Source organism: Cloeon dipterum, chromosome 3 (genome assembly GCF_949628265.1).
Source record: "Cloeon dipterum chromosome 3, ieCloDipt1.1, whole genome shotgun sequence".
Classification (NCBI taxonomy): domain Eukaryota; kingdom Metazoa; phylum Arthropoda; class Insecta; order Ephemeroptera; family Baetidae; genus Cloeon; species Cloeon dipterum.
Window position 1 is genome coordinate 12482903 of NC_088788.1, and position 25312 is coordinate 12508214.

The 25312-nt window shown below is 40.4% G+C and overlaps 2 protein-coding genes across 2 annotated transcripts; one reads left to right on the forward strand and one right to left on the reverse strand.

Moving 5' to 3' along the window:
- Positions 1-64: 64 nt before the first annotated feature.
- Positions 65-4568, forward strand: LOC135938832 (sodium-coupled monocarboxylate transporter 2-like). Its single transcript, XM_065482788.1, has 15 exons — positions 65-177; positions 1346-1588; positions 2091-2250; positions 2317-2382; positions 2448-2499; positions 2564-2631; positions 2685-2839; positions 2900-3040; positions 3314-3422; positions 3495-3604; positions 3669-3852; positions 3901-3987; positions 4044-4201; positions 4254-4431; positions 4493-4568. Exons 2-15 carry the CDS (start codon positions 1377-1379, stop codon positions 4526-4528), a joined length of 1716 nt encoding a protein of 571 aa, XP_065338860.1. The 5' UTR covers positions 65-177; positions 1346-1376; the 3' UTR covers positions 4529-4568.
- Positions 4565-24892, reverse strand: singed (fascin domain-containing protein singed). Its single transcript, XM_065482789.1, has 7 exons — positions 24748-24892; positions 17566-17963; positions 17020-17469; positions 7304-7460; positions 6301-6462; positions 6105-6241; positions 4565-6045 (listed from the first exon to the last, which is right to left on the reverse strand). Exons 2-7 carry the CDS (start codon positions 17960-17962, stop codon positions 5843-5845), a joined length of 1506 nt encoding a protein of 501 aa, XP_065338861.1. The 5' UTR covers position 17963; positions 24748-24892; the 3' UTR covers positions 4565-5842.
- Positions 24893-25312: the final 420 nt, after the last annotated feature.

Consider the following 25312-nt stretch of genomic DNA (forward strand, 5'->3'; position numbering starts at 1 on the left):
GTTAGTGAATAGATGGCGATGGTCGTAAGGTGCCCAGCTATGAGCAGTTTCTCTTGAGCACCGCAAAGGCGGCGTTCATTTGCATATTATAAGAAAGGCTCCTATAGAGAAAGTCACCGGCAAATTTTCATCCTTTCTTCTGCTGCAACCCAAACAAACTCCAATACTACAGGCACGGTACGAGTTTCAAATTTATTTTTGCATAGAACTGGCAAGTCAATTTCAAATAAATAACTGATTTTAATATCATTTTAATCATTAATAAATCACTCTCAAGCTTTGCTTATTTTTATATTATTAAGTGTTTGCTATTGCTATGAAACAAAATTACTAATTAAATTTAAAGTTTTCACACGATATTTCCAGATTCAAGGGAGTTTTTTCTTCCAATGTGCACTAACATAAAGTCTTCTGGTTTAGAACGCATATTTTACACAAGATAGCGGTCCGTTCATTTCTGTACGTCGTCATCAAAATACTCTCATGTTTCACCAGCCTTCATCATGTTTCTCAAATTTTCATTTCAAGTTTAATTTAACCTAAAACAATTTATGCACAATGGACACAAAATTTAGCTTTTTCTACCATTTAAGGTTCTTGTTTATCTCGTCAGCACATATATGATATTATGTGATATTTACTGAATTCATAACTCAGCTTACTCCCGAACTGTTCATAAAATTGATTTGGTTTGACTTAAAATAATACTGAAAATGCACAAGATCTTCAATGAACGTGCACCTCTAAAATTGACAAACCAATCGTGAAAATATTAGCAACATAATGCGCCGAGTTACATAATTTATTGATTCTATAAAACAATTGAATAAAATGGGTTTTAATGGTTGAGAAGTGCTTGAGGAAAAGTAAAATTAATTTAATTCGAAAAATTGGTCTAGCTCTCGGTAAGCAAAATATTTCGGCATGAAATTAAGAGCAGATATGACCGAGTGAGAATTTTGTAAAAATTGAAAAGTGCATCGCACGTGAAAGTAATTAACTAATCTCACACCTCACTGCATATAGAAATAAGACATAGAACACCTACCTCACGTTCATAGCTTGAAAGTCCTATAAATAATTTTCATATCCGCGCATGATGTGTTTGTCCAAGACTTCACGCACGTCCTGACGCTATGCCGATTAATTTACACAGTTGCACAGATAAAAAAGTCTACTTCTTCTGTTATAATTAACAACACAACAAGCTGCCTTGAAAAAACATTTGTTTGCACTGTCAGTCGACTTTTGAGGAGCTTGTACTGCTAAATGTTCGACTGAAACTTATCGAGAATTGACGAATTGACTTTGACTGACTGCTGGCTGATTTGTTTGCTCATTTCAGCTGGATCGTTTTCGGGCGAGGAAACGGTATTATGGATCTAGGGGAGTGCACGAGCGGCGGGTCGCTTCGCAATCATCTCTTTGCGTGGCAAGACTACTGCGTGTTTGCCGTCGTGCTACTCGTGTCCGTGGGTATCGGCGTTTTCCATGGATGCTTTAAGGGAAAGCAAAAGACCACGTCCGAATTTCTCTTGGGAAACAGAAAGATGAGTTTTTGGGCGCTTGGTGCCTCCCTCACTGTTGGGTAAGTATTAAGTCCAAAAATGCTGTTCATTCCCTTCTTTAAGATGTGCAATTTTAAAGTTTTTTAAAGGATTAAGTTTTCAAACATTTCAGTACGCCTGAATGAACAATTAAAAGTAAACATTTTTACCACACACAGGAAATTTCTTTGATAGTAAGGATAGTAAAAAGTTTTTAAAACTGACTTTTAAATTAAAAGAAAGTTGAAACAAATGAATTATGTTGAATACTAAAATAACTTTTACAAATATTGCTCTTTATAGCATTTTTATCAGTGTGTTTGCCATTAAACGGTTTTGCTCTAGACAAGAGGAATAGTAAATAGTTGTTCGTCACCAGCCGCACCGCAAACGGCTATTTAAATATCCTTGAATTGAGAATTGTGTGGGTTTCAAAACCACGAAAAGTAGAAAGAATTCTTCTATTGCAGAGTATTGTCTCGTATATTTAAGGAAAAAAGCAATAAAATGTGTTATCATGCCATTTTCTTACCTTTTTAATAGATTTACATCTGCTGTTGCCTTGCTTGGAAACACAGCCGAAATGTACAACTTTGGCACTCAGTACGCCCTCACATTGGTCTGTTTCCTTCTAGTAGTGCCTGCAACTTGCTACCTGTACCTGCCAACCTTCCGTGGTTTACAAATCACATCCATTTACGAGGTGAAATTGCTGAATTAGATTTAATATTATAAATAGCCGCGTCTAAAAATCCGTGTATATTTTTAGTATTTTGATAGACGATATTGCAATAAAACAAGACTGTTGATGTCGACGCTCTTCTTAATCCAGTCTGTAAGTTAAAAATTTACACGAACTGAACAATTTTAATTTAAATTTTAAATTTGTTTTTGGATTAGTTGCTGTACCTTTCTGTAGTAGTGTATGCTCCAGCACTTGCTCTCCGACAAGGTATTACAAGATTTATAATTTAATTAATTCAAGTAGCGTATTAAAAAATTCAATATTGTTTCAGTTACGGGTCTTGATGTAATTTTTGCTTCAGCTCTAATATTTGCTGTTTGCGTTGCATACTCATCATTGGTATGACATTTCCTTTTTTGTCATCATATAACCTCTATTGAAAATCTTTCAAGGGAGGCATTAAAGCTGTTGTGTGGAGTGACACTTTCCAATTCACAATTATAATGGCAGCTTTGATCATGGTGTTGATTCGTGGCTTCGCAGTGGACGCCAATGTTTCCGAGGTTTGGCAAACCGCTAAAGCGACGGCGCGGATAGAGTTATTTAAGTATTAGAAATAAAACATCCACAATCCCGTTCATTTAAAATAAAAAATATCCCTTTTTAGCATGGATTCGGACCCGCGTATTCGCCACTCTTTCTGGACCTTGATCATAGGAGCGAGTTTTTACTGGATCGCAATGAATTCTGCCACTCAGTCTTCTGTGCAGAGGTTAATGACGGCGCCTTCGAACAAACATGCCACTTGGTAAGCCATTCAATTGACCTAATGTTCAACAATTTGACATTTCAATATAGTGTCTTAATTTTGCTTTTGACATCAGCCACATGTCTTGCAATAAATATTTTATTTAAGATACCTACATTTTCGGAAAAATTAATTTCTTCCCTTTGCCAAAATTCAGGAAAATGCAGGAATAATTAAATCTATATATTGAAAAAGTTTCACAATCAGTTTTGTTTTTAAAATTAGCAAAACTTGCAACAAAATTTATAAATTAATTTTTTTTGCTAATTCTAGGGCAATGTGCTTAAGTTGCTTGGGCATGATAACAATTTATTCGATCACGTTTTACTTGGGCCTTGTAATGTACCACCACTTTAAAGACTGCGATCCACTGCTAAATAAAGTACAGTATACAACATTAAATTATTTTGAAAAACATATATTCAAATTGGTAACTAATTTATTGATTCTCAAGGAGGTCGAAGCAACAGATCAATTGCTGCCATTGTATGTGATGGAGATTGCTGGATCTCTTCCTGGCCTTCCTGGACTTTTTGTTGCAGGGGTATTTAGTGCTGCTCTAAGGTTCTGATATGAGACTACATATGTCGCATTTAAATCATATGGACTGATTTCCTAAATTTGTTAGCACGGTGTCGTCTGGTTTAAATGCTTTGGCTGCGAGTACCCTGAGGGACATTCTTGCTGGAGGCTTTCGGTACAAGCCATCTGATGCTAGAGGGGCGCTTATTTCAAAAGGACTCAGCGCACTTTATGGAGTGATCGGCTTCGCTTTAATTTTCCTTGTGATGCAGTTGGGCGGAATTTTGCAAGTCAGTACTCAATTTTTATTCAGGCAGATGCTTATCAGTTATTTCCAGGTTACTATCAGTTTAAATGGAATGCTGGCAGGAGCAGCTTTAGGCACCTTTACCATGGGCATGTACATCCCCTGGAGCAATTCAAAGGTTCGTCACCTATTCATCGTTTTTCTTATAAAATTCAATTTTTTGAAATTTTAAAGGGTGCTATAGTGGGGACTATTGTGGGCTTGGCCACGTCATTGTGGTTGTGCATTGGTGCCCAAGTGGCATACTTTTCGGGCAGGTTGTCACTGCAAAGAAGGCTTGTCGGCACAGATTGTGGAAATTGCTCTTTTACAGTTCCTGTTCAGCCTGATCTGTGAGTTGAAACGCAGAAAATTGATTTCAGTTCTAATTTTTCCACGTTTCAGGGATTTAGTCTTTGATGGATACAGAATCTCTTATCTCTACTACTCGCCCATCGCATTTGTGGTCACAATAGTGGTTGGCGTGATTGTCAGTGGGTTGACTGGCTGGGAAAAACCAGCAAGTCTGGACCCATCCCTCCTTTCACCTATAATCCGAGGCAGATTCAAACGCCGGTTAAAGGTACTGATTAATACATATTTTATCCTTAAGTTGATGCTAATTAAACATTTTTTCTTCACAGGTTATTGACCTCAATTCCAAAGATTCGGGATTTTAAGGCATTTTTAAGTTTGGAAAATGAAATTCGAATCAATTCATATGGTTGTTTCATTTTTTTATTACTTTTTACTGTAAATAATAATGCTTGATACCCATGAGTAACATTTATCTTGAAAGCTATTGTATTACGATGCAACATACATGCTATGACAATATCCAGTATAAGTCCTATTACAAAAATTCATCACTTTGCCTATTACTTCTGGTTTCTTACACAATTTACAAGTACAAACTTCCACATGAAGGATTTCAAAAATTTCAATTCCTCAACAAGTGTTCTCTCGGCAACATCAAATAACTGCTCTTTTAATTGTCTCTTCAAAGAGATTTTTGAGCTAATTCTTACAAGGAAATGCAATATCTGGATTCTTCCGGGCTGAACCTCGGCCTAGCTCTACATACACGCAGATATTCTATTATTTGCTTTTTTAGAGTTGAAATCAGCAATAATTTCCCGTTTCAAAATACAAATTGTGTAAAAATTGGAGTACAAAATTTTTTCAATTGGCGAAGGCAGTGACAGTCAATTCTGTGTTATCAAATCGGCTCAATCTCTATTTGGGGACAACTGCCTTCCACATACAGTATCATTTCAATGCATTTCTTGTAAAGGAATACCCGACAAAATCCAACTGGGACAATCTTGACAGGGATGTTCATTCAAAATTCATCAGAAAGCTCATAAATGCAAAGTTTTAAGTACCAAAAGATTGTATGCTTCATGTTGTATACAAGTCATAGTATTAATTAGAAATGTATGTATAATCTCATAGCTTTTTACACTACCTTATCCGCACTAGGACATAATCACGTACAAAAATGACTTGTGTATTTTAAATAGTATAATAAAAATGATCAAACTCATTAATAAAAACGCAATACTTTATATATCAGATGCATTATAATGCTTGTGTGGAAATAAGATGTGCTTTTTTTGTGCCAAAATGTTAGGTTATTATGCGAAGATACATATATATAATTGTAGAATTTCCAACTGTTTCATCATTTACAACCAAGGAATAACTTAATTTTGGCAATGATTATTATTGGTCCACACGAATTAATGTCAAGAAGAATTGGCCGACCAGTATGGTTGCAAAATATGTTGCTTCAGTACTTGCGAATCAGTTAGATTTTTTTCCAAAGTTTCAACAAATAAGTTAACGCCATAAATAAAATAAATTTTCTTCAGCTTTGGTTGGATAGTGTGTTATCATCTACTCAGCCATGCAGCGCCACGTTTGCTTATAATCAAGTGCAAACAATTGCATTAATTTCATGGCTATAGTTAAAAGGATTAGAGGAGAAGACTCTAGTATTCCCATTTCGTGGCTGTCTCAAAGTCGTTGTCACCGAGGCGGAAGGTGCCGTTCTTGTTGGCCTGTAGGTACTCGCCGTTGGCACCCTTGATGGAAATCCTGGTTGGGTCCCTCAGCTCAATGTAGAAGCCCTCAGGAGTGTCTGTGTCAGCCTGCACGCTTTCGCCATCGCAGTGCCAGAATTTTCCGTTTTGGCCTGAAAGAAAAGAGAGATTAAAATTTATATATTCACTAATAAGTAATAAAATCAATAACCTTTGAAGTAGACGAGGCCTTTGTCACCCCTTTCGACCAAGATAGTCTCATAAGTAGCCTTGTTGCACTCGAGTTTGTTTGAAGAAGCGCTCTTGTATCCAACGAATCCCTGCTCACATTTCAAAACCAGGATGGGCCTGAAGGAGGAAGCACGCTTGTTAATAAATAATGGCAATTATAGATGCAAATGCCTTACCTGTTGATGAGATAGAAGAAGTACTTGCAAGTATCTTCGACAGTGTCGCAGTTGGCGTACAGGTGGCCTGATCGTTTGGTACCCACGTACTTTCCATTGTTGGCTCGGAATGCCACCGATCCATCAGTTTGCCAGGCCAGATCAAAGAGTGCATTAGAGGACCTGAAAATTTTTATCGCTCAAATTATTACGAAAATTGGAAATAACGTCATTAGATATTAAAATAATTAATTAATTGGCAGACAATAATATTTGTTAAGAGGGTTTCTCAATTTTTTTTTACTGAAGTTTGCATTAAAATAGATTGATTTCACCTATATCATAAAATTTGGGAGGTTGAAGTAGATATTATATTTCGTTTTTTTTTTTTCAAAAATATCCTGACGAGTTATTTTTCTTCACGTTAGATATCGTTGTTTAATCTCACATTTTGTCAAATACATTCATGTTATAGCATGTCATTAAAAAGGTATGTAAGCATGTAAGAAAAGGCAACACTCCTGGCAAACAACTTACGAAATGCATGGTTGAGTTTAATAAAATCTTATTAGCTTTGAAGAAAATGTCCAGAATTTCAATTCAACAAGATATTTGTACTGTAGACTATTTGTAAAATAGTACAAGCTAAAGAGCTGAAAAACTTTGATTGATATGCTAAACGTTCTTTTCCTGTTTAATGTGGCTAAAGTGTGGTGAAGTGAATATTAAAATATTTTTCTGACCGGACATGTTGAGTGTGCTCGTGTTTTTATAGCTTAACAATTACTGTCTGGCGTGGTGACAGAATTCAAATGAGCTTGCCTAAAAAATGTTCCGGCCGCCCTTACCTCTCGCCAAATCCTATATTTCATTGTCTGAATGAAATGAGCCATGCGCGCGACTCATAATAATAAGAACCGGCTCAAGAGGAAATATCAATTTAAACAGAGTCCCCGAGGCCTGACAAGTGTTGACTCATGGCGTCTTTTAAGATTTCACTCACGGAAAAAATTTTGAATGCTACCTTTTGTCTCCATTGGCTTGGATTCCGCCACCAGTTTCCAGGGTCCAGTAGCGATCCTTCATGGTTCTGATGTACCAGCGCTTGGTAGTCTGGTCGTACTCAAGCTGGAAGCGCTCGTCATCGGACACTTCGTCCTGGTTGGCGGTCACGTCAACTCCTGAAAAAATTGAACAAAACGTTTAGTTGAAAGTTTTATCTGATAGCAATTGCTAACAAAATTTATATAGTGCAAAGCTAAATTCGTATTTTTATATACCCGACGTTTGCAGAGATAAATTGTTTTCAATAATATCTCGAAGCTTAATAAGGATTGGTCTACAAATATTTCATCCAATTGTGTCATTTTCAAGTTCTGTATATATCTCCATTATAATATATGAGACAGTTAATAGTTTAGACTTGAAGAACTAAAAAATTTAACAATTTAAATTGTATGGAGCAGCAGTGTAAGCATCATTTTTATTTGCCTTTTAACGTGTGCTGCTTTACAAGGTGTGAAAATTTTTGCGAGCTGTAAAGTTGATATTACAAACAAAGTTACTTTACAGGAAGTTGACAGAACTTGAAAACAATACGGTGGTTTATATTATTTGCATGACGACCACAATACGTAGCCGAGCTAGCTTGTCTGAAATTTCATCTTACACACACAGCTCTAAACGAGGCATTGTTCCATTTCATAAAATTTGCATTTCACGCCTTAAATTGTATGCATGTAAAGAACGCTTCCTCTTTATGTATCAGCAAAAAAGGGAATGTACTTCAGGGGCTTCAAGATTCTGCCTATAAGTCTCTCGCATAATTGAGATTTTGAGAGATTGCGTTTCACACTTCACACCTCCTTCGCCGCGTGAAAAGTGTGATTGGGTGCACAATGAGCGCGCGGAAGATATAATCAGCATGAAATGAAGCATTGTGCTGTTGCTGCAGCAATCTCAGCTGCTGTTTCATATCACGTCAGTGAGACAAAACATGTGTAGACTGCACACATCATACACATGCTCTTGCCGGCATGGCTTATTATTTTAATGAGGTATCAGCGTGACGCCGGAATTTTGCTCCGAAACTGAAACAAAAACACTGCTGACCATACTGCTAGTGTATCAAAGCCTGTCGTGGTGTGCAATAATTAATATTGGTGAATAAGCAATTCCGGAAAGTTCTACCCGGGAGAGGAACGTCAGTTCAAATTCAGTCAAAGGCAGTGGCGGAGAGATTTTGTTAAATGAGTTTTTTTTTGTATTCGATTAATCCTGAGAAGATGCTTTCACATCAACATTTTACAATGAAGCAGTAATTAACAGAACAACAAAAAATAAGTTGTTAGAGGTCAAAGTTACAATAATGGGAATTAGTGGCTGTCGGTGTGCAATTAGTGTTCAATGAACTCGCGGCTGCTGTTGAGTTTGAGTGGCGGCATGCCGTGTCATCAAAATTTTGATTCATAAAGTGTGGCTCGAGCCCACACTTGAGGTGTTGTAAAGTGCGGGTACCTCTTGAGCGATTATATCCTTCCGTGCGTTCACCCTAGGAAAGGGCATTTGGAGCACAGCACACGCAAAACCACGGCTTGCACGCGTCGATTTTCCAGTGCAATGACTCTGACGTCAGGTATGAGGATTTTTTTGATGACACTCCCCGAGTGCCGTGTTTAGGGAGAAGTGCCGAGACAAAAGCACTTTTCGCGAGAAGGAAAACGAAGCTGCCTCAGAGCTCTGAGCGCAACAATGCCCTGGGAATTTATCGAGCGATAAATTGGCTGGGCGTGTGTGCAGCACAATCATATGAATACGGTTCTTTATTTGCCTTTATCTCCTCCTCGCTGTGCAGCTTTGAATGTAATTCCGACAGTCCGGGTGTAAAGAAATGAAATTTTTTATTACGTGAGGTTCTGCATTTGAAATTGTGCCTCTTTGTATGCAAGTTAGCCGCGCAGGTTTTCCATTGTTTCATCTGCCGTCGACACACTTGAATAAATAACCAACGTGCACATAATACCATTCCGTCGGGGATTGAAATGCAAGGCAAAAAGTGTATTTTGTGCGCTGCTGGGAAATGAATGCCACTGGAAATGTCACAGCCGCTGCCATTTAGAATGAAATCTCTCGACGTCCTGCCACTTAATTTCCCAGCAGGGGCATTTCCGTGATTGTTATCTCAGAAATTACGTCGCAACCTAGCACAACAATAAAATTAACATCATAATTCAAGGCTTGGTCCACATTCTTACAGATTTTGAGGCAGCAAAAGCTTTATATTCTTCTGATTTTGGCATGTTTTCTTTTTAATCAAATATAATAGCTTTATAGTTGTTGAGGCTATGGGCCATGCTGGATTTTGTTAACAAGGAAATGGATCGGGAGTTAAAAAATCGCATGTCACTAATAATTTAGAGCGAGCGTGCGGTATTCGCGCAGCCACGCTTGCTCCCTTGACAATTAAGTCTGGCGCTTGGGCGTAGTTCCAAATTGTCACGCACCCTCTGGCACCTTCCGTTGGGAAGGCAAGCGAGACCGAACAAGACACGATAAACGAGAAACTTAAGATTAACGCTGAGCAAATTAAGTTTCGGCTGCAGCCTGAGACACCAAATTGAAGAATAATACTCTTAATTTTGTTTGAAACGCGGAGGTTAAGAAATTTAACTATAAAGATAGTGCAATAAACCTCTCGCTTGTAATTTTGCCTCCTGCTGCATATTTCGCACAGATTCACCTTGAAAGGAAGTATCACATTACCGCAACTTGTACGGAGAGGCTTGCTCATTATGGTTTGCGGGGAGGAAGACACCTGCAGGCAGGTGTTGTCCGCGTGCGAACAAGCGGCGAAATTAAAATCCGATGCGGAATTAACGTCGATCATCGTGTATCCAACTCCCGATTCAGAAAGCAATCGCGAGTGAAGAGTGAAATGCTCTCGTGATCAGCGGAAAAGCAGCCTCAATGATTTCGCGCCGCAGATTGAGCTGGCTGACTGAGCTGGAGCGAAAAATGAAAAAAATTGCAAAAAGCATCTGCATCGCGTTAATTTTGAAGCGCGAGCATTCCCACAGAAGCACCACAGAGTGTTGGTCACACTTGGCGTGCTCCAGCATTGCCGTGGTAACTGTAAAAGGCAAAATATAATATATATTATTGCGTTTCTAAGTTCGCTGCTATTTTATATCCCGTAGCTGCGTTAAGACCAAAAATTTACTAATATTTCATTCATTGTATAAATCACCACCAATAATCGAAGCTTTTAATTTGCTCATTGAGTTCCAGAAACGGTTTTTTAGGATTATTTAATTCTATAATATTGTCTCAGAGAGCGAGTGTGACTATGAGCTGATATTTCATAGTATACAAATACTGAACTTACTGACTGATTTTCTTATTTCCCTCTGTTATAAAAAAACAAATTTTTTTTGTATATTTATCTGTTGTGTTCTGAATGTGGGGAGGTGTGGAGCATAGTTGCTCTGCTGATCCGCAATAAAAAATCATTTCGAATCTAAATTAAAACTATTATAACACATTCTATTTTCGTCCTTTCATTATTCCCTGGCTCCTTCACATTATATTCACGCAGCCGTTCTCCTAATGATTAATTGGCATGGATTACGCCATCAGCGAGTTTTTCACCGCAGATACCGTTTTCGCATTACGCTGTATCATTGAGAGGATATGAAGTGCACATTAAAATGCAGTGTTCGGGCCGACCACGAGGAAGGAACATAAATAAATAATCTCTAGTCGCGCGCGTACCGTTACCGGTAATAGCTGCAACACATGTCTGCCGGCTTAGCACGCGCGAGAGGGAAAAACTGAGCAACCAGAGATTTAAGTGATGTAGCGAATTCCAACAATAATGTCAATCGACGGTCGTTTCAGAGGGAAAAAATTATGAATCAATTTCGTGGCTCAATTTGTTCTTCCTGCGGCAGGCACGTTTCAGGTTTTATTTTTTATCACAATTTAATCGTTGGACGCGAGTGTTACGGTGCGCTTGATGGCAGGAATGCTCTGTAGATAACTTTTGTGCTCTTTTCACGAGTTCCTCGGCCGACGCGGACAGTTACTCAAAGGATGTGCAGTTTCCAGTCATGTGTATAAAAAGTAAATCATCGCTCCTCCCAACTCCAATTAAGCCAATTATTGATGGGTGCAGTTAGTTGGAGCCTCTCGATGGCACAACCCTTAATTGAAGTAATAGCAGACGTGTCGTTTGTCTTAATTGATACGTGAGCGAGCAGCGAAGCCACAGTTACTACTAATTGATTCGCAGATGTTAACTAATTTCAATTTCCTCTTCTCTTTTAATAAGACTCCAGTGCACGCAGTCAATTAGAATGTGTTCCCGTTTTAACTGCATTTTTCGGAAACCAAAGATAAAAACTGAGGATGTATGGAAATAGTTGTTCATTTTGGATCCCTATTGCGTCAGATTGGCCTTTCCAAACATGATAAATTGTCAAGATGAGACGCTTAAGCAAAATTTATGTCCTTCCAAACTGATACGAGCCTTGTTTTTTATTCCTATCTGGTGATATATTATGTGTTTGATCAATCTGCAGCATGACATATCACTTGCAAAAAGAGACAGAGGGGACATAAAAATGAATCATTTGATATTCTATCATCATGTGTGGCACCAGGAAAACACATTAAAGTCAATACTTCCAATATCTATAGTGTGATGAAAAATTTCTATTTTTAAACGAATTTAAAGTGAGCCAGTCCCAAAATAGCACGTAGGCGGTACATTTAGTTAATCAAGTGTTTGCATCAAATAATACAGTTATTTTTACGTTTAAATACAAATCTAGTTCGCGCGGGAAGAGAGAATTATCAAATAAACATAAGCACAATACTACTTATTTATTAACTCCATTTAAAAGTAAAGATCAATCAAATTGTAATTTATTAGAGCAATAGGATTCCATCACGTACGCGAGAAACAAGAAATACAGCATCAACAATATTGGATCGATCAATTACGGTGTGTATTATGACACGATGGCCCAATTTTGCTGGAAATCGAAACGGGTTTGACGGACGAGAAGATTATTTCCGTAAAATGCGGCAGTTTAAATTCACAACGCAGTCCATATGTATTGCCCGGCAGTATCAGATCCATCTCCACGTCGAGAGAGAGTGGGCGAACCCTTTCAAGAGCAGGTTTCGAGACGTGCAAGAAAGCCCGGAACGAAATATACGAGAGGAAAGCAGGACAAACGACGAATAAAACAAACCAGCTCTGCAGCAGGAATCCCGACCTGCATCTGTCAAGGACATAGCAAAAGAACGTACGCAACATAAGTACTGAAACATTATGTAAGGCCATAACGGAGTAATAAGAATTGTGGGCATTAATTTCAGACAGAGCACACTCCAGGAAGAAACCTCGCAGCGGAGAAGCTTATCGCTTCCTCGTGATTTATGGATGCAGCTCTGGCACAGCGAAGGAAAACTCATTTTATGTAAATACTGTCGAGGAGCAGCTGGAAGACCATCTGAGCGTTAAGTTTAATCCGAAATACTAATGGCCTGTGCAAAATCTCGTTTGTGGAACAAAGGTTTCGATTCTGCTCGGTGCGATTTCATCAGCAAGCACATCTGCACCGGAATTGATGGAGCGCGCAGGGATTGAAAAGAGACCATTGAGAAACACAATTCGCAAACAAACGATAAAATAAAATGAATGGTCTCCGTTAATTTTGAAAACATTAAATAATGCCAAACAAGAGGGAAATTTCTCTCACTAAATTTTATCAGATCTTCCATTTTTTTCCTTTTGATGTCCAATTCATAAAAATCGCGTCGATAATTGAGTTTCCTCCCCACATCGAGTGATGCAAACGGCAAGACCGGAATCTCAAAGGACCCATTCAGATTCCCAGCATTGACGGCCTGATTAGATTTGTCAGAAACAGGCAGACGGCGCGCACGTTTTCTGTCTGTAGTGAATTAGAGGGTGGTGTGTCTGGTTCAAGCTCTCTCTACACTCCCCCACGTTTGCCACAAGGGTGAGATGCATCTCTCAGAGGCTGGGGTGCATCTACGTCATAAAAATCACATAACACGCGGAAGAAGTGACACGGCGCAAGAGGTCGAGACTTTGAGTGGAGGGCTTAACGCTTTTACAGCTCGCGCATAAACAAGAAGGACGCGCATGCATGATTTTATTTGTGTGTTCCAAATAACACCACTCAATTCGTATACAAGCCACTTGAGAGAGCGAAGTGTTTGCTTAATAATCCCATGAAGTGGCGAGGAGTCGTAAATTTTTCTCAAAATTCTTGCAGCCTGGAATCAAGTTGCATGTTTTACGGCTTTTCACTAGAATTTATGCTTTGCAGGGACTCTGACCGCCCAATTAAACACAAATTGCTCTTCAGAGTGATGGAGAGAAACATTTAAAGCACCATCCCTAGCTCTTTGGAAATAATGTGGCTATCAGCGTGTGAAAATTTGAAATGACAGGCGCAGAGAATGAGACTTAGCGGCTCTGGTTCTCTTCATAATTTATCAGTGCGCCCTCCAAAGCACGCTGCCATCCCTCAGGAGCAGCTGCTGCTGAATTCATCAAAGTCTAAAAAGGTCTATTTTACCCTATTGCGCTGCACCAGGAGCAATTTGTTTGCGTGAGGAGAAAATTAACCATCATAGCTTGGTGCTGCGTCTAATGAATAATTCATGAGTGTACAGATGCATGTCACTCGGAATAAGAATTTTGCACTTGGCAATGAATTGCGGATCCACGAAAAACAATAGGCCGGCAGATTGTTATCTGCGTAAAAGTTTCCTTCCTTTCTCGGGGCGTACTGTTTGCTTCCCAGTGTGATTTACTTGGCAGGCAAATGAAAGGCTGTAGTGCACCAGAATATCTCTTTTCTCTTCACGAGGCTACTCTGTTTTGGATGAGACTTTATTTCTTGCACGACTACATCGAACCATTCTCTGCGTCAGATGGAAGGCTGGGCACGTTGTTGCGTATATATATTTGTTTTGCTTTTTGCCTCTCTTAATTGGCCAGTGTGCACTTGGTACTCTCTCATTAGAGTGTCCAAATTGGCGTGGCAGCCTGTGCGTTCTGCGCTTTAATTGGCAGACTTTTACTGAATAATTTCGGAGTCTGGTTATAAAACGCGAGAGATGGTCAAACGTGCTGTAATTACACTGTTTCCACAGCCGTTAAAACCGCGATTAATTCCGAGATAGAATGAAGTGTGAAAAAATGAACCGTTCTTTGGTTTTGGGCGTGTTAATGATTTTATAATCACTTTAAATTATTTTTGTAAGATTGGACGTATGTTTCAACCCGAATATTTAATCAAGTATGTTCAAAATCCACTAATAATAAATTATTTATTGCCCAAAACAAATCTGGGCTGAGAAATAATTTTACTTATTACGATCTTTTCATTCAAACTAGGTAAAAATTCAGTGAGTTTACTACTTAGTTAAACAAAAATTGTTTTGATAACTTATTTTTTATTCAAATAGAAATGATTAAAGTTGCGTCATTGAGCTGTCTTGATAAAACACCCACGCCACTGCAAACTCTAAAATGCTGCGTACAAGCCGCAGTCGTGGCTGTCGCACTCACTTCCTTTGCGCCAGTCACGCGCACCTCAAAAACAAGCCACTAATAAAAGAGCAGCTCCATGTGCCGGGCGTTGAAATGCAAAAGCACGTGCTAACCAAAATCTCAGCAACGCTCTCGTTTTTGTGACAACGCAAATACAAGGGGATCCCTTTCAGAGGCACACGCCCCGCTCCGCAGACCGCTAAAATATGGGCACAAGTTCAAGGGGAAATCTCTGCTGGTATTTTGTAACTGCTAGTTGACTACTCGGGCAGAAATAATGAAGGCTTTGGCATCATTAGCCGCGGATGATGCGCTCAAATAAGCGGACGGTGATTTTGCGGAATTAAAAATCCGTCTGCTTGCCAGCCAAGCATTAATTGAAATTTTTGCACGCTGACGTTGACACGAAATGCATGTACGCGAACAAGAGCCAAGCGTGTTGATTCCAGGTAATGCTGTCATTAAATTGTGATTACTTCGCCAGCAGCTGCAGTTGCAAAGACGAGAGAACACGAGATTGATGTAGTTGCTAATGAATTGTTTGACGTTGACGTGTTTTCCGCCTCTTTCAGCTCGATGGGCAATGAAATTCACCGATCACTGTCCTGTCTCCATCAATGATACTTTTATTGGAAAGGCATTGAACCTTAAAAGGGAGAAAATTTAAACCACACAGATAAGTGTTGAATGGAGCTGCATTCAAGATAAAATTACTTCCTCTTTGCATCAAAAAGGTTTAAGGTCCCGAAAATTGCTTGATCTACAGCAAGCTAAATCGGCTTCTATCGTTTTAATGACCTCAAAATCTGCCTTTTGTACGCTCTCATGTGGGAACGGACTAAAAGTGAGTGCCATTTCAGACACAACAAAAGCTGCAGCGAACGGAAGTGTGGCGACAATACACACAATAATCGCAGTCAGGATCACCGCCTCTCTCTGCATTGAGTTTTTTTACTGACACCAGCATCTATCTTAGATCACGCCCTGTTTTCAAATCGGAAACGAAGAGCGCCGACAAAACCAAATTTTCTAACCACCGCAGACCACTTCCAATAATTTATAAATTAATTTCGCGATATATCCAGAACACCTGCGGAGAGAAAACTTTATTTCATCTGCAGTTAATAGTATTTTCTCCGTGCTGCACGCACTAATTGATTCTAGAGCAATTATTACACTATTTTTCTTTCCACTGAAAATAAACCACACGAACTTCTGGAATGCAGCAAACTGCGCTGATTGTGAGTTGCAATAATGAAATAAAAATCTCAACAAGAATGCATAGTCATCCTGTTCATTTACTCTGTCGGGCACAATTGCAGCCAAGTTGAAAAGGACTTCCCAACCGGCAGCAGCATGAACGTGCGAACTGCAAACGATAACATGCACACAAATAAAAATCTTGTGTGGTTCCGCACGAGTGCATTCATTTTTATACGTATTTATTCACTAACGTCGCCATCATTTCTGAGTATAAAATGATATAAATGGATTTTGACGGTTAAACTGCAGTTTTATCCTCATCAAAAACAAGATTTTTCAGTTTCTGCCGTAAATTAGTTTTTGCAATTAACGAAACAACAATGAAAATTCCGGATTAGAAATCAGCAACTTTCGCTCACTTTCGCAAATTAATTAGCACCCTGTAATTCTTGTTTCACGCGGGCCATCGTCCGTTCATTGCGTGCGTAATTTACGGGCTTTCAAGAGCACAGCAGAGCATTGTAAACTCCACGGTGCGCGCAAGTGGCAAAGAAGAGCCTTGAACTTGTTTAAATTTTAATTAATGACGCAGGCAGCCGTGCCTCTCGCACTCCATACATCTTACGACGGTTCGTTAAGCGATTAGCCTACCATACCGAAATCAGCTTAACTTTTGAGCAGCACGCTAGGTAGCGGCATATTTCGCCTTGATGGATTTGGGGCCTGTACAACAGACAACGCCAAAACAAGCCCTGCATTGACAAATAATTGCTCCATTAATCTAGACAAGACTTTATCAGGTGCAAATATTTCAACTATACACCCTTCTGATTATGGATTCTATTTTTTTCGTTTGATATCGAAATTAGTGCCTATACTTACGCCCAAGATAAAGTAAAATATTGCAAAAGTTCTGAGGAAAAATGACAAAACCATCCTACCTTGTTTGACGGACACATATCTGGTGTTGAGGGAGGCAATGAAACTGGCCTGCGGGGGCGAGTCCTCGAGCGAGAAGAGCTCGTCCTTGGTGACAGACTGCGAGCGGCTCTTGAGAATGGCCTTGGAGCCGATGGGCGACAGATAATAACCGGCGTAGTCGCGCAGGGCGAGGAATCCGCCGTGGTACTCGGCGGAGAAGAGGCAGTCACGTCCACACGTGCTGACCAACTTGCCCTCACGGTGAAGGTAGCGGTTGTTGCACGAGTGCAGGGCGTATTTCTCATCGCGGAATTCGAGGGTGAAAAGCGTGTCCTCGCCCCACGGCACGTTGGCATCCACGTGGATCTCGTCCAGACCCTCAGACAGGTGGGCGTAGCGTTTACGGCCCACGGAACGCAAAGTCACCTGAGGCCTGGCAGCCAAGTGCACAGTCCACAGTTCAGCATCACCTGATTGGGCGAGATCAAGTGGAAATTGTCAGAAAAAAATCCTCCCCATTTTATTTTAGGATATTATTAATTATTAAAAAATCAGTGCTAATTTACCAGGAGCCTTGGCGGTGCAAGTGAGCTTGTCGGAGGCAGCGCCCAAGAAGTATCCGCGGGCCACATTCCTCAAAGCCCAGCGGCCTCCTGTGGGCGAGATGGAGATCTCAAACTTGCTGCCAACATCCTTTTCGCCATCGCAAGTGACGTTGCCGAAAGTGTCGACGGCCAGGTATTTGTCCAGGTGAGAGCGAAGGCAGATGGTGTCGCCGTCACCAGAAGGCTCCAGCGTCCAGATCTGCTTCTTCTTCAGCGAGGCGCCGTTCGCGTTGATCTTAAAGCCAAAGGTCTCGGCTGTTAGATACTTGAATTGGGCGTTCATCAGCCCGATGGTCCAACAGCCACGTTCAGCGCTGAGCTCTGAGTGGCCGTTGACGCCTCCATTGACGCCGTTCATTCTGCGAACACAACATTTTGCAAATAAATACATATAATAAGTCAGAAATTCGGATTTTACAAAAATTCAGAACGGCCTTATTTGGTGCCGGGTTTAAAAGATTCTTGGAATGAAAAAAATAACAATTATCAAGGTTGAATGTTACTTGTGACGTTATTTAAGCATGACATTGAGGCATACTTCGATGAGTTGTTCAAGATGGAACTCAATCACAGTGTGTTTGCCGTTATCTGTTTTCCAAAAAATGGACATCGACAACTTTTCCATAAAAAAACACTTTTTTCTTAGTTTTATATTCTTGAAACATTTGTTACGGTTCATTGTTGGATTACCACATTAATGAGAAATTCTAATTTAACATTTCTAAATTAGAAATGATCATCAAGGGTTACCAAACTTTTGTAGCTACGAGGTATTGCTTCTTAGGAAAATAAATTACAAAATATTGTGAATATTACAAAATATATTACGACAATAGTAATCACTCCTAGAATTTCCAAACCTTATCACTATTTTTTCTCTTTTACTGCCCCATTATTGATAGCAGGTGATTTATTTCACTGACGAACAAAGTATAAGAGGCACGTGCTAATTGTCTGTGATAACACGGGGTTGTGTTTGCACGGCCGGCGAATGCATAAATCCACAGCTGGGCCTCTTTCTCTATGCAGCTGTATTGATTCGACGCGGCGGTTGCCATGGCTACGTACCAATTGGTACTGTACAGTGTGCACGTCGTTCGCAATTCGCTCAGAGCAGTGCTTGCTTTCCACTCTATGTATTGTGCATCATCACTCATTATTGCTTTCCATTCAGCAGATAAAATTGCGCCTACAGACAGTACAAGTTTGCTGTGGGCTGGGCGGAATTTAGAGCAGCATTGCTTAGGTCATCTCGACTCATCACACGGTGAAAAAAGTCATTAAACATTTTGTCTTTGAAACAGGTTTTTGCTCAATTGACGTGCGCAGCGGTGCTTGTATTTGGACTAAGTGAATGAAGCGCCTTCTTGAGCACGAGCTTAAGGTTTATTTGCACTTGTAAAATCAATTAAAAAAAGTTTGGAAAATTAATTTTTCCAGGGTTTGATGACCGTGAAATAGGACATGGAGGGAAAATAAATGACCAGCGAGGCGCCAGGTCTTTAAAAAAAATCACGCAAAGGGGCAAAAGTTGCGTGATATCACGCTCGCTCCCCCCTAAAAAGCCGATTCCAACCCCCCGATCTAAAAATATGTATGCATCCCGGCGCGTAGGACTTTCACTCTTTTTTTACGACGTTTGATGCTGTGGAATTATTACTCAGCGACACGAACTAGTTTCAGCGGGCGGATAATCCCCCGCCGCATATTTTCATTTCGTCTACCCTGCCTTCCACCATGCTAACTCCAAATGTGTGTGTTGTTCCGACCAGGGTGCTGCAAACACGCCTAAATGCGTGTTTCGCTAAGTGCGGATTGTGCATGGGGGAGTCCGTTGTGTTCTCGTTATTACGGTGAGAGAGTGCGGGAATTGAATTAAAATAAATTATATATGAGTATTTCATGTATTCGTAGACAGGAAATTGCATCTGCAAATCGAATTTCACGCAAGGAACTGCAATCTGCACCGAAATTGAATTGGTGGTTGGTAAATTACTTTCAAAACGATCGTAAAAGCTATTCAACGAAAATGGCGCAGAGGAATATTTAAACTCTGCCAAATCAGGATTATAAATACTGTTTGATTGCTACTCCTAAAATATTTTATGACACGAAATAAAAGTGGCGCCCGCATCCAAAGTTTTATCCTCGCAAGGGATCCCTGGAGAGCAAAAAATTGCAATAATTATGCTTTTTATGCCGCCGTGAGTGCCGACTGTGTTTATGAATATACCACATGGTCGCTCATGGAAGTGCCAAGCATCAACATCCTCTCCGCGGGCAAAGCAAAAAACTGTTGTGCAGACTCCACAGGAGACACTCTCATGTGCAGCACAATCAGATCAAACAGATTTGGAGTCTCGCTCCTCTATTTCGTTTAAATATTGCACGCTATACGCGAATGATGCACGGTGGCACGCGTTTATTTTGTTTACAATTTATAGAGGGATGCCAGATCAACGACATATATGTATACTGGCAGAAATAAAAAAAAATAACTTAAAATTCTCTGGCTGGAGTTTATTACACTTGCCCTTCTATAAAACTTGTTTTTAATAACGGTGTGAAGTGATTTTCAAAATCCTCACGAGCAATAAATAATAATTGATTCCATTCAGTTTGATGTATCTTTCCTATAACTAATAAGGTGTGCACTTCAACGCAATAACATGAAGTTCAAATCGATTTCAGGCAATTTTGAAGGTGACCCGGTTATTTGCGCGGCGCGGCGGTGTGTTACATTCTGAGAGCAGCAAGAGGAAGCGTTTTATTTCATAATTGACCGCTGCATTGTATACGGGTGCTTTATTAAAACACGCGTTGAAGCGTGCCTCGAGTAACTGTGCAGAAAGAACTACCTGTGCATGCCCGCAAGCGAAATTAATATCTTGACTTGCTGGCTCACATGCCAACCATTTAGTTACGAGAGAGATTCGGAGAGAAAATGCGTGATGATGATGCTGCGCAGAGAAGTGGTTACGTTTTATAGTATTTCTCTCGCAAGACTGGATTTGAGGCATTTCAACGCTGAATTAGTCCATCTTGGCCTCGTTTGGAAGCAGACTCGCGAATTAACTACATCGGCTTATAGCAGGTTATCATGCGAAATCTGTGTTTTGACGGCAATAGGGTTTATTGATGGCAACCAATCGGAGCTAGCTTTGCATGTCTCTAATCCAAACTAGAGCGGTTCTTCGACACGCAAAAAGTGTGTTGATGGGAAAAGTTACTTTAAAGAAAGCCGATAAAAATAATCAGAAGAAAACCGACAGATATTTGAACATCTTATTCGCAGGTATGTGAATTGAAAGCTCAGAACTAAATCTTTTCTCTCTGGCATTTTATGAGAGTGAACGAATTTGATCTCAGCATCGTCTGTTAAACTAACACAGTTAACTCCCCGATTTATTTGACAATATATTAAATAGGTGAATGCACTTGAAATGCTCTAGCCCTTGAAAATATTTGTCACGCAGCAGACATTTCATGCATGTCTCGTCGCGCGGGCAAAACCCAGCACCTGGGCATTGAAATGCTGCTGGCCGTCTGCTATATGTACTCCATTCTGCCGGGCTACACTTCCTTCAGGTACACATAGAGCGGCACAAAACCCGCACCACGCTTTTTTATAATATCATTTTATCCCCTCGTGGCAACAAACGCACAACAGCTGCGCGCGTGCAGCGCCGGAAAAAAAATATCGCTCCACATTCATAAAGGAAGCAAAATGCCTCTATATACTGGGGTTGAGGTGTAAAATATGGTAATGCGATCATAATTATTGCATCCGTGCTAGACATAGACATTGATGTGAAAATTATCGTTATCATCCTCGTGCAGCGAGGGTATTTATGATAATTTCGGGATACAAAGAAAGCTTACAAGTCGCATTCATATTGTGATGTGTGGATGTTTCTTTTTTATGGATCCACCCCAGTTACAGAGATGAATAAAAGCCCCTTTGGGGAGTGCCAACGTTTTAAAACAAAAAATGTATGTTTCAAAAGAGTGTCTGCCCGTGCCCGTGCCGCATAAAAAGAGGAATAATCTGGAGCTTTCTGCTAATTGCAGCCTTTTGGTTCATAAAGATTGACAGGATGAATGCGAGAGACGCTCGCGTGCGTTTTTGAGGGGCGCCTAATTTCCTCCCTTTGGCGAATTGCAGTGTAGTGTCGCGAAATTGCGTGACTTGAGGGGAGACACAGGAAATTTACGACTCGTAATCTTTCCGTTTGACAAACTAAATTGACTGCTCGCCGAGGGGTTTAAGCCGTAAATTATTGGATTGGCCGACAGGTTATGTACGCCAAAGAGGGACTAGCGAGGGAGTGCAATTTTCCCGCACATAATCACGCGAACAGAGGGGTCAGCATCTGGAAAATTAACAGACATTCGTGCCAAATCCCATCAAACGGATGCACGCGCGCGTATATTCCAATCACGCATTATTGGAGTGCTGACAAATTTCCGAGGAGAGAACAGAATGCGTTGGTTTTCAAAAGAGTGAAAATCAATTTCAGAATTGGCTTCACCCCCTGCCAGCTATGGTTAATGACTATTCAAAAGAGAAAAATGAACTCCGAGTGAATGGAGGGTCTAATCTATGCGGCTATTTTCAGAGTGCGCGCTGGAAGGCGTTTTTCTTGGAAACACCCTGCTCTCGTGGAGCGATAAAGAAATGTAGAGAGGAAGTTGGCTGGGATTACGAGAGAATTAAAGGATATCGCAGACCTAAGTGTGTTATTTTTACTTTAGCATATCGCCTCAAGCCGCAAGCAATATACTTTATCCATTTATTGATGTACATTCGAGTCATTAAAGAACTTTAAGGAACAGCTCATACGCAGCACTTCGTGTTTCACGCTGATAATTATAATAATTTGGCGCTGCTTTCGATTGTTATCACGCGCGTGCACACACATATACCGCATCGCTGGTAACCGACAAATAAACCTTCTTGATACAATCCACTTCATTTCTGGAACACACACTCACGCATTCGCTGGTGTGTTTCTAATTTTACGATTTTGGGTTGGATACGTTTTCAATTAGTGGCACTCATCATTAGCAACTTAAGTGCAGAATTTCACGCTGAAGATAGAAACAAACGGTGCTGCGGATAATATATAAAGCAGCCAACAATTATAATTTTTTGCTTCTAAAAATAAACGTGCAGAAGCTGTAGGGCACGAGTGTTTCTTAGAATGCCATAAAAGCCGTAAAATAATGCTCTTGTTTTTTACGGAAAGCTCATTTCATTGCCTAATTTGTTAATTTGCGAAGTAAAAACCATAAATAGAAACATCAGCCATGCCTTGATAATTAGCATGAGGAATTAAAAGTTATTAAGTTGTCATTCGTATCACTTGGCAAGCGTTTTGCCAGACAGAGAAGTCATATTGTTTACATTGGCGTGCTATATGGGGGTGATTGATGCTCGTCAGTCACATTAGTAGTTTCTTAATGCACTGAGCTGCAAACATGCAAGGGGCACCCATTAGTCTGATCATTATTTTTTTATCGGCTCAAAGCTGATGGAGAGCTTTGCTCATACGGCAATCGAGCGGCAAAAAGAACAGCGTCTCTGTACGGCTTCCTCTACTCTGTGCTAGGCATGTGCGACATTTGGAGCCGGTGATTCATCATATCTTGCAAATAGAAATACGCATAGTTGGGGGTGGACGAGGGAAGGTTCAAGGTTTAATAAAATGCGAGTGCGCTGGTCTGCGTCCCCAGCAATGCGCCACCAACAAAAGCGCCGCATTTACTTTCCCTCATCGGCGGATGAAAAAACGCGTGTGGAGACGGGGAGCTTGTGAAAATAAAACTTTCATTGAGAGCAGTCAACTTTTGAATCTTGCAAAAACTCGTGGAAATCCCCGCACTAAACAACTTGAGGGGCGAAAAATGGGGGAGCCGGCGGAAAGTGGAAGAATATGTGGTGGTAAATTAAAATGCAAAACGAGATAATGCGCTCTGTGTTTTCACGCGTCGAAGGGTTCTGTGCAAAATTAAGGGTGGAACCGCACCCTCCCGACGGCGGTTTGGCAACAGAGCGGCGAAAAGAAGGTTCGCGCGGCAGCCAGGGGGATGGATTCGCCCATTGATCGTGGCACAAAGCGAGAGAGAAGAGAACGCGCCTTGCTGGTCACGTGACAGTGTTTTATCGGAAAACCACCCCCGAGCCGCCGCACCCTTACCTTTCCCAATTGTTATTTCTTAAAGTGATTCACCCTCGACCCCGACCGATAAGGGAGGCGGCGCGTGTGCGAGGTACAATACTCGCTCAGTCCTCCGCAGCCAGCGTTAGTTTGCTGAATTTCGACAGTCGCCGCCGGCCGCGCCGGCCGCTCCTGGAATTCCCTGTTCGCCCAACCAAAACCCACCCCTGTGGGTGTGTGTTTGTTATGACTAGAGCGGCGATCAATAAATTTTGCTGCGTGCGTGCGATGCCGCCCCTGCAGCCGCATAGCTAGACACCTGCATTTAATTAAAATTCGCAACTATAGGGTGAGTCGGCAGTAGAGTGTACCGGAGCCAGATAATTAAATTTTATTGCCTTGACAAGAATGAAATGCGATTAGCCGTCACAGTCTCTCTCGCCGCAAGGGTGGATATTTATTAGACGCCGCAACGCTGTCTCTTAAGAAGACGGCGTTCGGCACTTGATTCCCCCGGGGTGCCGTCTCTCACACTTAAGAGCTGAGAGGGCTGCTGGATAAGGAAACTCAGCGAAAGATAAAAAGTATCGCAAAATCTATACTTCGCTCAGCTTCCACTCCGTTAAGGTGTAATATTTCAGAGATAGTAAAAATACCGTATAATTTATTACAACAATATTTTTGCAGAAAATATTGAGCAGATATATATTTTTAATAAATTTTATTCCTTGAGAATTCAATAGGCAGGCATTGATAAAAAAAGTAGAATTGTAAAATAAGCGGCAAAACAATTAAATCCTTGTGAAAAATTACACAATTTTACCCTTCAAAAAATAATGGAAGCAGGAATAGTGTAATCGTTGACAAATAAAAAAAATTAAGGTGAGAGCCTAATACTTAAGACAAAATTTTGAAAATTTTGTTAATTGACGAAATTTAGTCAGAGGCAAGAGGAAGAACAGTGAAAAACACAATGACTCACCTGTCAGTTGTATGTTATGAAAGTTAGTTTATGCTTGGGTCGCGAGCGCTCGGCGCTTCTGGGCCAGGTGGGATCCTCTCGCAGACTGAACAGTCACCGGCCCGAGGGGTTCAACAGCGGTTCTGGCTGCTCTTTGCAGCGCCAGAGAGCGGCGACCGCAGGAAGCTGAATCCACTATTTCCTCTTTCCTCTCAAGTAAAATTGCAGCGTGTACACCGCTAATACAGAGAAATCGCATTTCACCTCAATCTACTCTAAAAAATATATTAAATTAATGTAATTATCGTAATTACCGGAATTTCAAGTTTTCAGAAAGTAATAATGTTTTTAAAGGAAAAGTATACTAGCCTTAAAGCACACTGGAACTAGGTTAAAATGAGTTAAAAATTTAATAATTTGCTAGTGTATGCAATTTTTGTGGCAAAAAATGTTGAGCTGTTACAAAATACAACAAACTATCACGTTCCTATTAAAAAATAGCCAGATAATAGGTAATTAATTGAGTTTGTTTTAAATTTTAGTATCATTCTTACACCACAATAAACGATAAAGCAAATTATGTTAA

Excerpts from the sequence above, each read along its gene's own strand:
- LOC135938832 (XM_065482788.1), top strand. The coding sequence starts at position 1,377 with ATGGATCTAGGGGAGTGCACGAGCGGCGGGTCGCTTCGCAATCATCTC. Across the intron at positions 3,423-3,494 it reads GCGATCCACTGCTAAATAAA|GAGGTCGAAGCAACAGATCA; the intron begins GTACAGTATACA and ends TTGATTCTCAAG. Across the intron at positions 3,605-3,668 it reads GTATTTAGTGCTGCTCTAAG|CACGGTGTCGTCTGGTTTAA; the intron begins GTTCTGATATGA and ends TAAATTTGTTAG.
- singed (XM_065482789.1), bottom strand. The coding sequence starts at position 17,962 with ATGAACGGCGTCAATGGAGGCGTCAACGGCCACTCAGAGCTCAGCGCT. Across the intron at positions 6,463-7,303 it reads CAAGCCAATGGAGACAAAAG|GTCCTCTAATGCACTCTTTG; the intron begins GTAGCATTCAAA and ends AAAAATTTTCAG. Across the intron at positions 6,046-6,104 it reads AGGCCTCGTCTACTTCAAAG|GCCAAAACGGAAAATTCTGG; the intron begins GTTATTGATTTT and ends CTTTTCTTTCAG.